The sequence below is a fragment of the Cygnus atratus genome, chromosome 2, assembly GCF_013377495.2.
Source record: "Cygnus atratus isolate AKBS03 ecotype Queensland, Australia chromosome 2, CAtr_DNAZoo_HiC_assembly, whole genome shotgun sequence".
In the NCBI taxonomy this organism is placed as follows: Eukaryota; Metazoa; Chordata; class Aves; order Anseriformes; family Anatidae; genus Cygnus; species Cygnus atratus.
In genome coordinates, this window is record NC_066363.1 from 86,937,997 (window position 1) to 86,953,032 (window position 15,036).

Below are 15,036 nucleotides of genomic sequence, written 5' to 3' on the forward strand. Positions count from 1 at the left end.
AAGACGTCAAGAAGTTCACAAAAGACAAAGTTTGGAAATTCAGCGAAGAGATTTGGTCACAAGTATTTTTTGAAAATGCATCAGCAGAAATAGTAAAGACTTCTTAGAAGTCTTCACTGATTTTATTTTAGAATTTTATTGTACCTTGAAGAATGAATGCTTCACATAAAAAAAAAAAAGATTTTTTAAATATTTACAATTTATAATACAATTATTTTAATTGTATGTCTGTGTGTAAAGGATCTCCTATTGGATCACAAAATCAAAAGCCTGTGGGTTTTTTTTGTTTGGTTGGTTTTGTTGTTGTTGTTTTTGCTTTTGTGTTTTTTTTTTGGGGGGGTTGCTTTTGAGGTTCTCTGTTTTAAAAAAATATAGTACACACTTTTTTTTTTTACTTCTTTTTTGGCCTGTCAAAGGACATAGTCGCAGTCTTCCCAAACTTCTTTGAGTACATTAGGTAGCAATGTGTATAAAAAACTGATGTTTAAGTCCAAATTCCTAGGTTCATTTTCACAAAACTAGAACAAGCTTTCAATGCTAATTTGCATTAGCAAATAGTCTAAGAATGAGATGCTTTCTCATCTTTTCTGTTCTATTTAATTGTTCAGGACACCACCAAAAGTGATGTTTTATGCAGTGAAACTTTAGGATGCAGAACATAAGAAGCAATTATTTTTAATCTTTTTCATCCACTTAAAGTGTATTTTGAAATACTCTTAATGTCAGCCAGCCCAACAGCTGATGTTTAAAAACTTCAAAGTACAATTTCCAGACCTTAATACAGAGGAGTCACTACACTAATTGAAGAAAAATAGCATGTTAATTTCAAAATTGTAATGATTTTAAATTAAACATCGTGTAGTATTTAATTTTTCATTACTGTTTCAACAACACATAACTAGACTAGAACTATCTGTAACCAAAGCGACTTGTTCAAAAAATAGAACTGTTTGTTAATGGCCACAGAAAGAAAAGAGTGTTTACTGCTCTTTGTGAGTTTTTTATTTTAGTCATGATGTTCGATTTATATAGTCAGACAAACTTTTGTGGCGCCAAACACCTTCTTAGGGTGTGTGTCAAGGGCTTGTCTGCCTGAAAAAGAATCTTTTAGTTAGAATTTTTCTAACTATGACAGTTAGTACAATGAAAAAATAGGCTCTTTGCCTGTAGATTTTATGCTTAAATAATTGTATTTATTTTGAAGCATTCTGAAAAGCATGATTTTGTTAGTCTTTCCTAAGACTGGATTCACAATTCCACATTCCCACTTTTCTGTGGACACTGAAAAATTATGAAATAAAATATCATGCAATGTTTATGAATCCTAATTTCCTACTATTATGGAGATTCACTATGCTAGATACTAGAAGACTAACTAGTCACACCAAAACCCATATAATTTTCACCACTTAATGGGATTGGACCTATTCTAAAAGGCATCCAAGCAATCAAATTATTTTATACAACAAATACTTCATAAGTTAGAAACTTAAGATAGCTTTTTGTCTGTTTAAACTTTCCTTGAATTGAAAGAAAATGAATGTGACATCCCTAGGAGACTAAGAACTCTCTTTGTGACATTTACCCAAAATTGTGGTGGCTGAAGGCTAAGTTCTCTCATTACCACTTTTTTAAACACTTTTTTTCTAAAACCTCTCCCACCTCTATAGAAAGCTATGTCAGGAAAACAAGTTTTCTTCTCTTATAGAAATGTTTTTCGCCCTCCTGCTGCTGATTCTAGTACACCTAAAGTTTCTGCTGAGCCGAGAACCCCTGTCACTGTAACTTTTTTACTAGTCAACCAGGGTTGGCACAGCAACTTGGGATATTTATTACTGAAGCAATCTGCAGAAAGAGATTTAAATCTGTCCAATGAAAGTCTGAGGTCTCCATGGTTTAAACATTTTCTACATAGTTAATGCTGTTGAAATTGTGGTTTGGGTAAGCCAAAGGAGTCAAAAGGGCAATTTTTGTTAATTGTGAATCAGGAGGCTGCCCTCTGTCTGGTCAGAGACAGTAAGCTCAGTACTTATACACGACAATATACCTGATACTGCGTCTGCCATGCATCACAGACTGGGCATCAAGATATATCATTTACAATGCAGGACACAGCTAACCAGGATATATCTATCCCAAGGGAGATGAACAGTTCCACTTAAAATGACATAGACCACAGGTTTAATTATAAGCAGAAACATCTATACCTCACTGAAAAAAAGAATGCTAGAAATTCATACTGAGGGCTAAGCCCGTTGTCAGATTCAGAGCGAAAACACAGTGTAGTATCAGATGTTACAAAATGTGAAATGCTCAACTGTGAAGGCTGGCATGTAGAGGATTAAGAATGAAGAATCACTATGGTACAAATGGTACTTCAGATTGTGTAACACGAAAAGTTACTTGAAAACATATGAAAAACAGGGACAGAGTTCTGATAGACAACAATATAGACTAACAGGAAAGCAAACAGGATTTGGTAGCACTGCCATTGTAAAAGAGTGAATAGTTCATAACCTAAACAATAAACTAGGATAGGAGATTAAACAGATTAATAAATTCATCATAATGTACAATATACTTTAAAACTACATGGAATTTGTACTAAAGAATAAATGAGATATATATGGAAGGAAATAAAAAACATAACTCAGAACAGGTCATAACCTCTAAGGAATCATTATTATGTGAGAAAAGTAGTAAATGTACAAGTAGCCCAGCACACTCCATGGAGAAACAGTGATTAGTAGTTTTCATGCCATACTAGCAGATTAGGACAATGACTTCATTAGATGCATCAGCAAGAGTATAATCAGCAGTTTAAATTAAGTGATTATTCTCTCCCTACTCAGCACTTATTTGGGCACTACCGAACACTGTATCTTGTTTGGACTCCTCAAGACAAGATAGATACTAACAAGGTGGAGCAAGTCAAGCAGAAAGCCCGGGACATTGTTCAGGAGTTAGAGGACAAGAGGCAGAGGAAACTGGGATTTTTATCCTAGAGAAGTATAAGGAGGCAATTGCAGTGCTTCACTACCTAAGGGGAGTTACAAGAAAAATAAGCTGTACCTTTTAAGAGGTACATCACAAAAGGATAAGTAGCAATGATGACAAGTTGCAATACAGGAGATTATGAGTGAAAATAAGAAAAAAATGGAACAAGTTGCACAGGCAGGACAAAAGTCTCCATGGATAGAGGTCAAGCCCATAAGCAACTTCATATCTGAAGGCAGCCTGTCATTGAGCAGGAGGTCAGGCTCAGTCTCACAGGCCATGACCCTATTGCTGTGTCCTTACAGAACACTCCCAGCTGTCTCTCAAGGCAGCAAAGGATGTCATCCTCAGCATCTGTTGTATCCAGCATGCCCTGCTCTGCCTTGTACTCTTTAGAGAAGGCAACATCTTCTACAGAGATCTGCAGATCTGTTTTATTTTGGTTATCCTGAATTCTGAAAATAGAAAGTTAATGTATCATACACATACAAGCACCAAGTATCCTCAGTTAGGTCTCCTCCATTTACATTCCCACTTTTGTAGACATCATGCTTCTTTTCAGGTGAAGAGGAAGAGAAGAGAGAGGGTGCAGGGGCCATGTAAGAACATAAGTCCTTACCCGAAGAAAGATAACCACTTGGTCCATTCCACCGGAATATCGGATCAATCAATTCTGAGTTTCTCAAATGATTTGTAACACATAAAATACGTGGACTGTTGTGATCCAGCTTGACATAAACTTTCACTGAAAGAAGTTTATCATTAGCATCAGATATTTACCAATGCTATCCTAACAGTGAGCTATGCAATTTTAACACAGTAGTTCACAGATGATCTTGAATGGAGTTCTAATTTTGGCACTGGTCCTGTTATATCTACATCAAAATAAGATATAAAAATAGAGAGCAGTTTTTTGTTGTTGTTGTTGTTTTGTTTTGTTTTGTTTTTTTCCTCCGGACAATAACATTAAGATAATTCTTTCTAGCTCTAGGTTTATATGGTTCTGTAAACGAGAACCACAGTGCACTCCTCCTGAGTGGAGTATGTCTCTTAGTAGGCTCTCATAAGCATGGGCTTCTGCAGTTTACTGTCTCACTTGGTGTCTAACACACACAGAGAGAGTAAAGATGCAGCATGTTAATCCAGAACTCTCAGACTTGGAAGCTTGCTGTTTACTTTCTATTCTCAATTGCCTTTTACCAATGCACTACATACATACACATATATATATATATGCTTACATATTTAAAAAAAAAAAAAAAAAAAAAAGGTTTTAGTGCTGTACCTCAATAAATGGTGAGCTATTTTTCAATTCAGAGATGACGATTTAGGAAGAAAACTGAGTAAAGTAAGGATGTACTTAGTCTTTTCCCCCAGTAAAGCAGGTGTGCATGTCACCTGAGATTTGCAGTGTACAGGTGCTTCCAGATCTTTAATTGCTTCTAAAAATTTCAAGATCGGTGTGGTCATAATCACTCCCATAATATACATGATTTCAGTGTACAATTTGTTTTATCCTTTCCTACTGACATTCTGCAAAGCATTTGTGTTCTTCAGAAGCATGCTAGATATTTATGCTCTATAGTATTCTGAACTTGAATGTATCAGGCTATCCTAAAGCCATCGAAAAGCTACAATTAGTATAAAATCACTACCATTTTCTCCGCTGTGGTTTAGAGAATCTGACTAATAAGTGAAACAGAATCAAATAAACAAATTACTGCTTATTTTACCACTGACTATTTCAGATTCCCCGCAGGTGGTGGAAAGCAGTTTAGCTATTTGTTGCAGGAAGGGATTAACGTTCAGAAAAACAGTTTCCACTTTTCCATTATGGCAAGTGGCAGCGATGGCACCAGTTTTCTCTCCCCTTCAAGTATGGTTGTTTCCTTTCATTGAAGAATGAAGAGCCACTTACATTCACAACATTAAGTTGCTTAAACAGAATACAGACTTAGATATTATCATTTAATACAGAAAAAAATAAATTTAGAATTTTGATAGTCTTAAGAACAGGAGGTATTTCCATCCCAGCTAATAATTCGCTTGTTACAGTAGCTTCTGTTGCAGAAAACAGAAGAATATCTTTTTAATTTCCAATAGCATATCATGGAAATAAATATCATTTACAGGTGCAATTTCAGGTTTTAACCCAGAAGCATGTAAATTAATATGAACTCTACATATCAATGCAATTGCAGGTGTGCTGAGCATTTTTCATTGTAAATCCTTAATACTTTTTCTCAAAATTTACTAACATACTGCAGAAAAATTATATAGATTGCATATCTCTTCCACCTTGTATTTTGTTTTTGATTTCCTCATGTTCATTTTGCTTTGTCTTATAGCAATCTAAAAAATATTTATATATCCATAATAAAAAGTAACAAACTTGTGGTGTCATTATTACTGTGACTTGCCAAATGGTAATTTTTTTCCCCACCACTGTAAATTTCCATGACAGCTTTGTAAACATATGTTGTAGGAACAATATAGCAGTAGGGGATCTGATAGAAAACAATGACTGATAAAATATCTACCAGGTATGAATTTAGCCTTCTTGCTTTTAAAATAAATCTTATATTTTTAATTAAAGTTCTTTGCTTTTTTTCTTAATTGTTCATATTCTTTCTGTTATAAAAATAGAAATAGATCACTTTAGAAACTGATCAAAAAAAGGGAATTTATGTCAGGTATTTCCACAGTTCAGGATTTGAATAGTGTAGCACTGTATTTAACCACATTTTGGTAGTCAAAACTCAAAATACGAGATAATGCCAAGTATCTCATAGCAACACTGGAGCCAAGTCACGTGTACTCACAATGGGTATCAAAGGGAAGGTGTAAACAGTCTTTATTAATACAAAATGGTTTAGAAACAGAGTTGAGAAAAACATTTTAATCTTGCTTCTTAACTTTCAAATTTCCCTTTTGCAGTCACATTATAGCCAAGTTTACAGAATCAGAAGTCAGAATCAGAAGACAGAAAAACTAGACAAAAAGGATGAAACCTTCATACCACTCAAAAAAATACTATTTAATATTAATCTTTAATATTAATCTTTAAATAATTTCATAATGTAAGCTACTATCAGAAACCTTTAAGAAGAAATTATTTTCCAGAAATCTTTTACCTTTCGACAAAAGCTAATACATCTAAGAATCTGCGCATCCAAAACAATATCAAAAAATGTAATCTTTTACATTCTCCTTATAAAACAAAAGTTTTGGAGATTATTTGTGGGTATTCACACTGCTGAACTTGTTTACACAAACAGGTGCAGAACTCCAAGAGCTAGCCAGTGGTACAGGTACAACGATGTTATCTCAGTCAGGTAAGTTTGATTATCCAGTATGTTGCTGCCCAGCTATAGTACAACATCTCCCTGATATTAATATATTGTCTTTCGTTCTGGTGCTAGTTCAAATAGAAGAAACTTGACCCTTTCTCCATCTGGAATTTAAATGCAATAGTGGAAAAAGAGGGAAGAATGGAGGAAGGAGATGGAGAAGGAGAGGGAAACGGAGAGGGAGAGGGAGAGCAGAAGCTAATTTTTCTAGCTCTAAATACATGAAAAATGCTTTGCCTTACAGTACATTTTATTTTGTTTACCTTTGAAAGGCGTGCTTTCATTTGTTTTTGACATGTTTGTTCCAGATGTGAGAAAGGAACAGAAATTAGGAAAATATTCCAGAAACTATGCATGTTTCCTAACTACCAGCAGTATGATGAAAGAAACAGGTGGGAAATTAAAGGACTATACTTTCTGTAGGTGGAACTCACAGACAGGAAAAAAATTACACAGGTTTCTGAGTTCGTCTACATTTGCATTGAGTGAGAACAAGAATTTTCAAAGTTTTAACCACCAGTTTGAAAATGTATCTCTCAATTTACATTTGAGCGCTATAATCACCAGGCAACTGCCTCCATTAAGGATAGCTTTTTCTCCATCCAGAAGTTCTTTCCTGAATCTGAAGAAATAGACACAGAAGTTTGCTTTTCAAAAAAGAAAAAAAAAAAAAAGTATTTGTCTAAAGACACTTCATCGCTAAATTCCCAATTTTAAGTTTGTTTGATCTCCCTGTCTGACAAAAGTTATTCTGCTTTTTTTTGTATGGCTCAGTCTGAAAAAATTACTTGTGTTAACTTCCTGTATGATACTCAAGTTTGGAGGAATGTCCTGCAAAGACCAATGTACATTTTCTAGAATTGGACTTTGTTTTGTCTCAGTTTTGTTCTTCTTTCTTATACAGTAATAGCCCTGTTGAAACAAACATATTACTATTCTCGTACTCACAGTAGAAAAGTGTTTTTTTGTTGGTGGTGGGGTTTTTTGTTACTTTTTTATATATTTTATACTGACTAGAGCACATAATTTCTTGGTATGCTACTAGTAAAGCTGTAAGTGTAAAACACAGATAGAGAAAACTACGGGGAAGAGCCTTATTAAAATCAGGCAATGTGCATTACAGAGACAGCAACACAAATAAGCATATGGCATGAGGAACTGCCTCTTTAATCTAATTTTCATATTTTCCAATAATTGTTTAATTTATTAAGAAAAGAAAGTGATTATACTATATTCTGGAGTTAGATGGGTTTAATTTAATGAACAATTAATTCTTAACACTTCTTCATTTTTATTGCAGAACATAACATAAGCTTCAAGTCTCAGGTTCTGTGTACAGAAAAAGTAAAATGAAGTGGGAATGCATACAGTGCAAGAAAGCAGTATTTCAGGGCAAAAGTCTTACAGCCAGGATGAAGAATACGAAGAACATTGTTATTTTTATAACAATTATGGAAAATAATTATCTATCTTGGTCTCATAAAATTATAAAATGACTATAATAAAAATACATTTCAATGGTAGAAATATGTGCTTTTATGACCTATTATTAAATATACTTGTCAGTTCAGAATTGTAAATAATTAAAACATTTAAAACAATTAAATAACAAGTAATATGATGGAGAAGGGCATTTCTGTGGTAAAAACAAAACTGGTATATTTTAATTGAAATTTGTTACATTATGTTTAAAGAAAAGTACCTGGAAATATGATGGATCCCACTATTTTTAAGCTATTGTGTCTTGGCACTGCACTTCTTAAAAATCCCTGTGAGGGTTGAACTGTTAAAAGATAAAACAATGACATTAATACAACACAATTTCTCTCAAAAGCCAACAGCATACTTCAGGCAATCTAAACCCTTTATTAGACTTGCTCTTCAACAGATTTAGTAACTGTCTAATGTCTTATGCAAGGCCTGTTCCTTACATAGGCAAGAAAAAGAAATTACCAAGGTTTGATATAGAAAAGCATTCTGAACAACACTTAAGTTTAGGCTTAGCTTTAACCATATTTGTAAGTTTTACAAAAGAACTATCACGATTTAAATTAAGGCTGTCCATAATGAGGATAGTGGGGTTAGGTGCTGTCCAAAACAGGGATAAAACTTAACTGCATTGTTATCATGCACACCATCAGGAAGTCAATCAATCTGTATACTGACCATTAACGAAGTAATGAGCTTGGGTTTTGATATTATTGTGATTTTCCTAATTTCCCCATGAAATTAAAATACAAAGGGTTTTATGGCTACTTTAATTTGCATTTCTTCTATTTTAAATAGAGATTTCAAAAACTTCCATAACAACTGAGAAGCTTTACAAGGCACACAAGTCTTCCAAAAGAAAACTGTAAAGAAGGATCTTTCAGTGGGCAGTATCAGGTGGACGTTCTCGTGCAAGTCAGATCTGAGTTTCTTTTACAGATTTTCCAGATACACTGAATTTAAAGCAGCAGAGAGACCAGTGGCTAGCAGACATCTCAACATTTTGCGTTCTTTGTCTCCACCTCCCGTTTGGAAAGAACATGGGTTACTGTAAATTAAGGTATGCTTGTGGTTTCTAGTTCTTTAGAAATCTGTGAAAGAAAGTAAATAACATAGGACTCTAAAGTCTTGAACACAAAAAATGGCAATAAAATACCGAACATGTAATTAGTAGCCACTATTTTACAAAGATGGGCTAAATAGTTATGTGGCACCAAATCAGTGCTTGCTGCTAACTTAGTTTCAACAGTCACCAGGCAACAAATAGTCGGGTAAACTCATTTTAGATTAAGGCATTTGTTGAGGCACAAGAAAGATGATTTGATTTACCTTGACTTGAGCAATAACAGTAAATTATCAATTCACCCCATCTATTATAAAGCTGGTAATTCTACTCCTCTACCATACAGTGTTGCTATAGAAAACAGAAGCAAGGCAGGCTCTCTAGCTGGCACGTGGAGATAATCAAGGTAAGTTAAAAGAACTGCCTATACTCATCTTTGAGAACATAAGCAGAATATTCTATTCAAAAAACTTAGGGAGCAGGAAGAAATAAAACCTTGCTGGAGGAAAAAAAAATCGAGAGAAGATCATCATGAGTAGTCTCATATATGATGGATTACTGCGATTAACGGTTTAATTTACTTCATAATATTTCTTCACTAAGTACCACTTTTCAACTTTTTTGAGGAGCAAAAAATTTTTAATTAACTTCGCTTTCTCCAAAGACCTCCAAGAAAGATTAGAGGGGTTTTTGTTAAAAAACAAAGTGGATTAAAATTTTCTCACTGGAATATTTATACTGTCTTCCTGAATTCTGCTACACTGGCAAAAACTAAACTAAGTTTTCACTAAAATTCAGCTCACAAAAGAACGTGATCTGATTCTCCATGGGCAAATATCAGCAGGTGCTTTTATTTCAATAAAAGCATACTGATTTATATCCAATTATAAATCCTACCTGAAACACAGCCTGTTTTTAAATTCTGCCACTATTAACTGTCCACATGAAATCTACGTATCTAGAAAAGTTAAGTCAAGCACTGCAAACTGACAACGCTTTTTATGGGATGTTTAGGCACTAAGCAGAAGAGGCAAGTAGTATATATATACATATTTTTTTACAATAATAATTTACACCCAAAGATGGAGCTCTTGAACTGCTTATATGAGAAGAACTAGAAAAAGCTAAAGGAACAGAGTTAGTTACTGGAGGAAGATAATGTAAAACTACTGAAATAATTTTTTGGTATCTTTAATGACATCACATGCTAGATTCTGAGATAGTCAACTTACCTGCTCTTTCATGTGTATACGTTTCATTTGCAGAGCAGTCCTTTCAGTCAATAATGTTTCTGTCCACATATGAATCTGAATCCTCAACATCCTTTCCCTCACTTTCTGATACTGAAAATGCCTTTAAACATTTTTCAAACCGTTTTTCAGGTTAACCTACTTGAATTCCTTTGCTCTTCTCCTAATCACTTTGGTTTAAATTGCACTTCCTGCACCAGTCTATAGCATAAAAGATATTCTCATTCTCACTCTATTTTAAGAGTGCTATGATCAGTTTAAACAGATGCTTATCATAGAAAAGAAGTATTAAGAGGTCATTATGTTCCACAGAAAGAGCAGCAAAACAATAAAGGACCAAAGAAGTGTTTCTACTGCATTTTAAAGACATTAAATGCACAACCAAATCTCTTCAAATTGCAACTGCACTTAACAAGCAGTGGGAAAAGCTAAGGTTTGGGGGTTTTGTTTTTGGGTTTTTTTCAAGAGAGAAAAATAAATGTGGCTTCTTAATTAATTCCCCATGTAAGTTTTTTAAGCATCCCAATGCACTAGAAATGCATAGCATAGCATGTGATTCTTCCTTGTACTGTACTTCTTACAGGAGTGTGCAATGGGCGAGCAATGGATCCTTTTGCAGATGAAAACAGATGATGAAAAATAGTTTTCTGTCACTATCTGACACAGGGAAATGGGACAATTCACCCACAAGTCCAGGGTGATTAAAGCCTCTCAGCTGCCAGAAGAGCCATTCCAAATGACTGGTTATTATTGGAATTCAAGGATGTATTTGCCACATGAAGTATCTATGTTACTTGAGGATTCATCAGGCAATTTTAAGATCTTCTGGAGTTAAATTCAACAGCTTTACTGCTAACTTATGCCACGGAAGTAGGCCAAAGATTCCACAGGGAGTTCAATTTAAGTGTAAAATGCTAACCTGTTCTGATGCATTTAAAATCTCCTTGGCTAGAGTATGAAGTTGACCCAAAGAAGTAGCTACTACCCAAAGCAAGAGAGAAATGAAGCTCACATATTGGTAAGGGGGAAATAGCAATAAAGCCTATAGGGGGAAAAGTCTCTGCACCGGGTTGGAAGCAGTGGGCGACTACACTTGCAGACCCTGAGCCCCTGCCCCAGGGGCGTTACAGAGGCTGGTTTGGTTAACACAGACTGCACGAGCAACAACTCATACGCCCAGCACACCCAAAGAGAATGCCGCTCCCCAGCGCTGAGTGTCACATACAGTAATTCTGCGTTCTGTAACATATTTTATTCCAAACCTTTTAGCCTTCAAACGAATGCTACGGAATCAAAATTTGTCATCTTCTAAGTTAATTTGTCAGAAAATTAAATTTGGTCTGAAAAGCACAGGAATTAGAGTTTAAAATGAGACTCAAGGAATTAATTAATCAATTTGCTAATGAATAAAAGACTGTATTGCTAGAATGTTCAATTGGCATATTTTCAATTCATTTATTTAGAAATGAAAATTCTACAATGCGATAGAAAAAAAAAGGTTTATTTAAGTTATGGTGATTGCTAAAAGTTTTTTCAAAGTAATTATGTTTTAAGATAATTTTTGTAAAGAGGTTTCTGCACCAAAAGACTATATAAATAGCAGTGCTACTTACTTAAGTTATTTTTGCTCAATCATGCTAATACTCAAGTGTTTTCCAAGTATTTTAATTACAGCTGGCATTTCCAAGCAGCCTATTGATAGTGAGTGCTATGCAGAAATATTACCATTTCTATTACTAGAAATATGAAAGTTATATAGGAAAAACTGAACTTCGGTTTTCAATCTGTCTCAGTGTGTTGAAACCTTTTGAAAAAAGCCTGTAATACATAAAGTATACAATGTTTTTGCATGAACTATACTAAGTTTTTCAAGTTGGCCTTTATATTTCCCCTCTGACAGTTACACCACTAAAGCATTTTATAATTTAGAACAAAAAGTCATTTTTTAACTAATTTTAAGTGAAGTTTCTCTTATTGTGGAGCTAGCAAAAGTTAAATATTCTATCCCTTCAGAAGACTCAGGCAAGTCAAATGTAATTTAGGCATTTTAGGAAACGTGCTCCACGTTGTCCTCCAAGAGTTTAATTATTCACTTATGGAAAAACACACCAGCCCAAACTGCAAGCATTAGCAAACAAAACAAAAGAAAAATAGTTGAAAAGGTGTATATTCTTTACATCAAACTATACTCAGACTGTATTAATAACTCCCCAATGCAACAAAATTAAATGTCTGTTTTGGAGTTGATAATATCTATTATGCTTATTAAAACCATGGGCAGAAGAAATAATATGACAGCAGTGTTTCAGTGATCTAGGACAGAAGAAATAATATGACAACAATGTTGCAGTGAGTATATACTGAAATCCTGCAAATGGTTTCCCCCCCCCTTTTTTTTTTTTTGAGCACAACTTTGAACTTCACCCTTAATCTTGCTTATGGAAAAGGCCTTATAAAGGCATTAGTGAAACTTGATCATAACTAGATTGGCAAATAAAAAGATCTGGCACGTATGCATAATAATGTACAAATTAAATAAGCTAATGTAATACTAGCAGGAAGCCTAAGTGATTTACTACGTTCAAATTTCCAAACCTCACAAAGAACCAGAGACTGGCATTTTGGGGCAATCCCAGCCCTAGGGTCGAGGCTGTACAACCGAATTTCCCAGTCTGCACCAGCTGACAGCTGCAGTATTACACCAGAGATGTGCCGTCTTGGCATCCCCCTGCAGAGCTATTTCAGTTCCTCAGAGCTTTCGGCACGGAGATGCAGCTCTCTCGGCTCAGTACCGAGGCTACCAACTATTCACCGCCTTGCCAGCTTGCCTATGGTGTTGCCTATGGTTATGGCACCCGTAACCCGCACCGCCTCCCCACACGGGGCCTGGCCCCGCGGTACCTGCGGGGGCCGCCTGCAGCAGGACGAGGAGGAGCCCGAGGCGGAGGCGGCCCCGGGCCCCCGGGCGCCCCTCGCCGCCCATGGCCGCTGCCCCGGTGCCGCTGCCCGGCGGCCGTTAGCGGCCCCCAACGGCCGCGCGGCCCCCGCCTCCCCCCGGCCCTTCCTCCCCTGCCGTGGCGGCGGGGGCTTCCCCGGGGGCTCCCCGAGCTCCGTCGAGGCGAGGGAAGGGGGGAGGCTTTCACATCCTCAAAGCCCGGGGAAACATCTGCCGCGGCTGCAGCTCCAGCGCCAACCGCCGGGGTGTGCAGGATGAACCCCGGGCGGCGCTGGTCTAGGCGGTGTGGTGGGCGTCGGTAGCGGTGCTGTGACAGGACTGCCTCGTTGTGGGGGTTATCTAGGAAGGAGGTGAAGTCTGGCAGGAAAATGTCACTGGACTGGGAAATTTGGCATGTTGGTACTGTGCCAGGGAAGAAATACAGCTGTTCACGTCAAAGAAAGAAAGAAAAAGACTGCTCCATAGGAATCTTAGAGTACGGTAAAAGGCAGACAGCCAGTAAAGAACATCTGCACAAACATCTCACCGCCTCCTACATGTCCTTTCTTCCATCACGGATTACTCCTGAAAATGTACAGTAGAAATCGTTCAGCCTCCTTAGTTGTCAAATTCATTTCCCAGGATAATCTGGACAGAAACTCTGTCATCAAAATCCAGAGTAAAGCCTTAATTGCACTTCACTCTGCAACAAAACATGAGGTATCCTTGGAATGGCTTCCATCCCGTGCCTTCCCTGGGTCCTGTGTCTTCGCCTCTCCTGCCATCTCTTGCTAAACTTTCCGGAAAAAAAAAAGGAAGCAATGGGGAAACAGGTCAGTTTGCAACCCTGCGTGTTATCTCTAGTATATAAACTAAATATATTTGGTACAGAGATTACAAAGTATCAGTAAGATACTTTGTAAGTAACAGACACTAGTATAGCATTTTAAAGGCTTGTTACAGGCAAAAGTCGAATTTTGGAAGTATCACGTAACTAACTGGAATGTACAATTATTATAGAAAATGGACACAAGTTGGGTCAGACCAAGAGTTCTGGTCTTTTGTGTTTGTTTTTTTTTTCATAGTTATCTGAGCCTTACAGTGCCACTGCTGCACATAGAATGATCTCAGCTGTGACTTTTTACACATTTTAGTTCTTGTGATCAGTATATGAAAGCTGTCATAGTCATCAAGGAGCCTTTTTTTTTTTCCCTCCATCAGCAAAAAAAAATCAAAAGAAAACTACCTTAATTCTGCATTACGGAACACAACTTCTTATTGCTATAAACTTGTAGCGTAGTAAATGTTAGGCCCATTTCTGATTTCATGTTAATCAAGAGCAAGTTAGGAATTCCAGGAAGTTATGTCCTTGGGACACTAACATAAATGAGAGAGTGATCAGAGTCTGTGCCCTAATTTATCCTGACAAGCCCATAAAATAAAGGCTCCATAGTGTGAAAGGAGCTGTCCAAATAAACGTAGTTGGATCTTTCTTAAGTGCCAGACCTTTTCAGAGAGCATTGAATTTATGCAGAGAGGGCCCCTATAAATCAGACTGCTTTATTTTGATTGCTAGATGAAGACTATTGAGTTTGGGATTAGGCAATGAGTGCTGCATTTTCTGTCCTGGAATATTAGTGGGTTTGACAAATGATGGAACAATTGGCAAAACTGCAAGAAATTAAGCTGCACAGAATATTGTGATGTCCATCTGACTTATTCTAAGTTATAAGTTTCCTGTATTTGCATTTATCTGCAGTAGCATTTGATAAATTTTGTGTTAAATCTGTGTTTCAGTGTAATTCATATTTGTGGTCTAGATATGGACAGAACAGTTTATTTTAAAATAAATCAATGAAAACTCCAGCTAATCTGTAGTAAAATTGAAAGCTCCTTAATTTTGCCTCTCCTAGATGAATAAGTGATTGGTATTGTCATTTCAAGATGCTATCT

At 36.3% G+C, this 15,036-nt stretch overlaps 1 protein-coding gene across 1 annotated transcript in view; it reads right to left on the reverse strand.

Moving 5' to 3' along the window:
- ZPBP (zona pellucida binding protein) overlaps nucleotides 1-13,131 on the reverse strand; it is a 28,733-nt gene extending 15,602 nt beyond the window's left edge. The window contains exons 1-3 of the mRNA XM_035552693.1: nucleotides 13,050-13,131; nucleotides 8,050-8,130; nucleotides 3,617-3,742 (exon numbers count right to left, since the gene is read on the reverse strand). Coding sequence (XP_035408586.1) covers nucleotides 3,617-3,742; nucleotides 8,050-8,130; nucleotides 13,050-13,131 — 289 coding nt within the window. The remainder of the gene's footprint in view (nucleotides 1-3,616; nucleotides 3,743-8,049; nucleotides 8,131-13,049) is intronic.
- Between the last annotated feature and the right edge of the window lie 1,905 nt (nucleotides 13,132-15,036).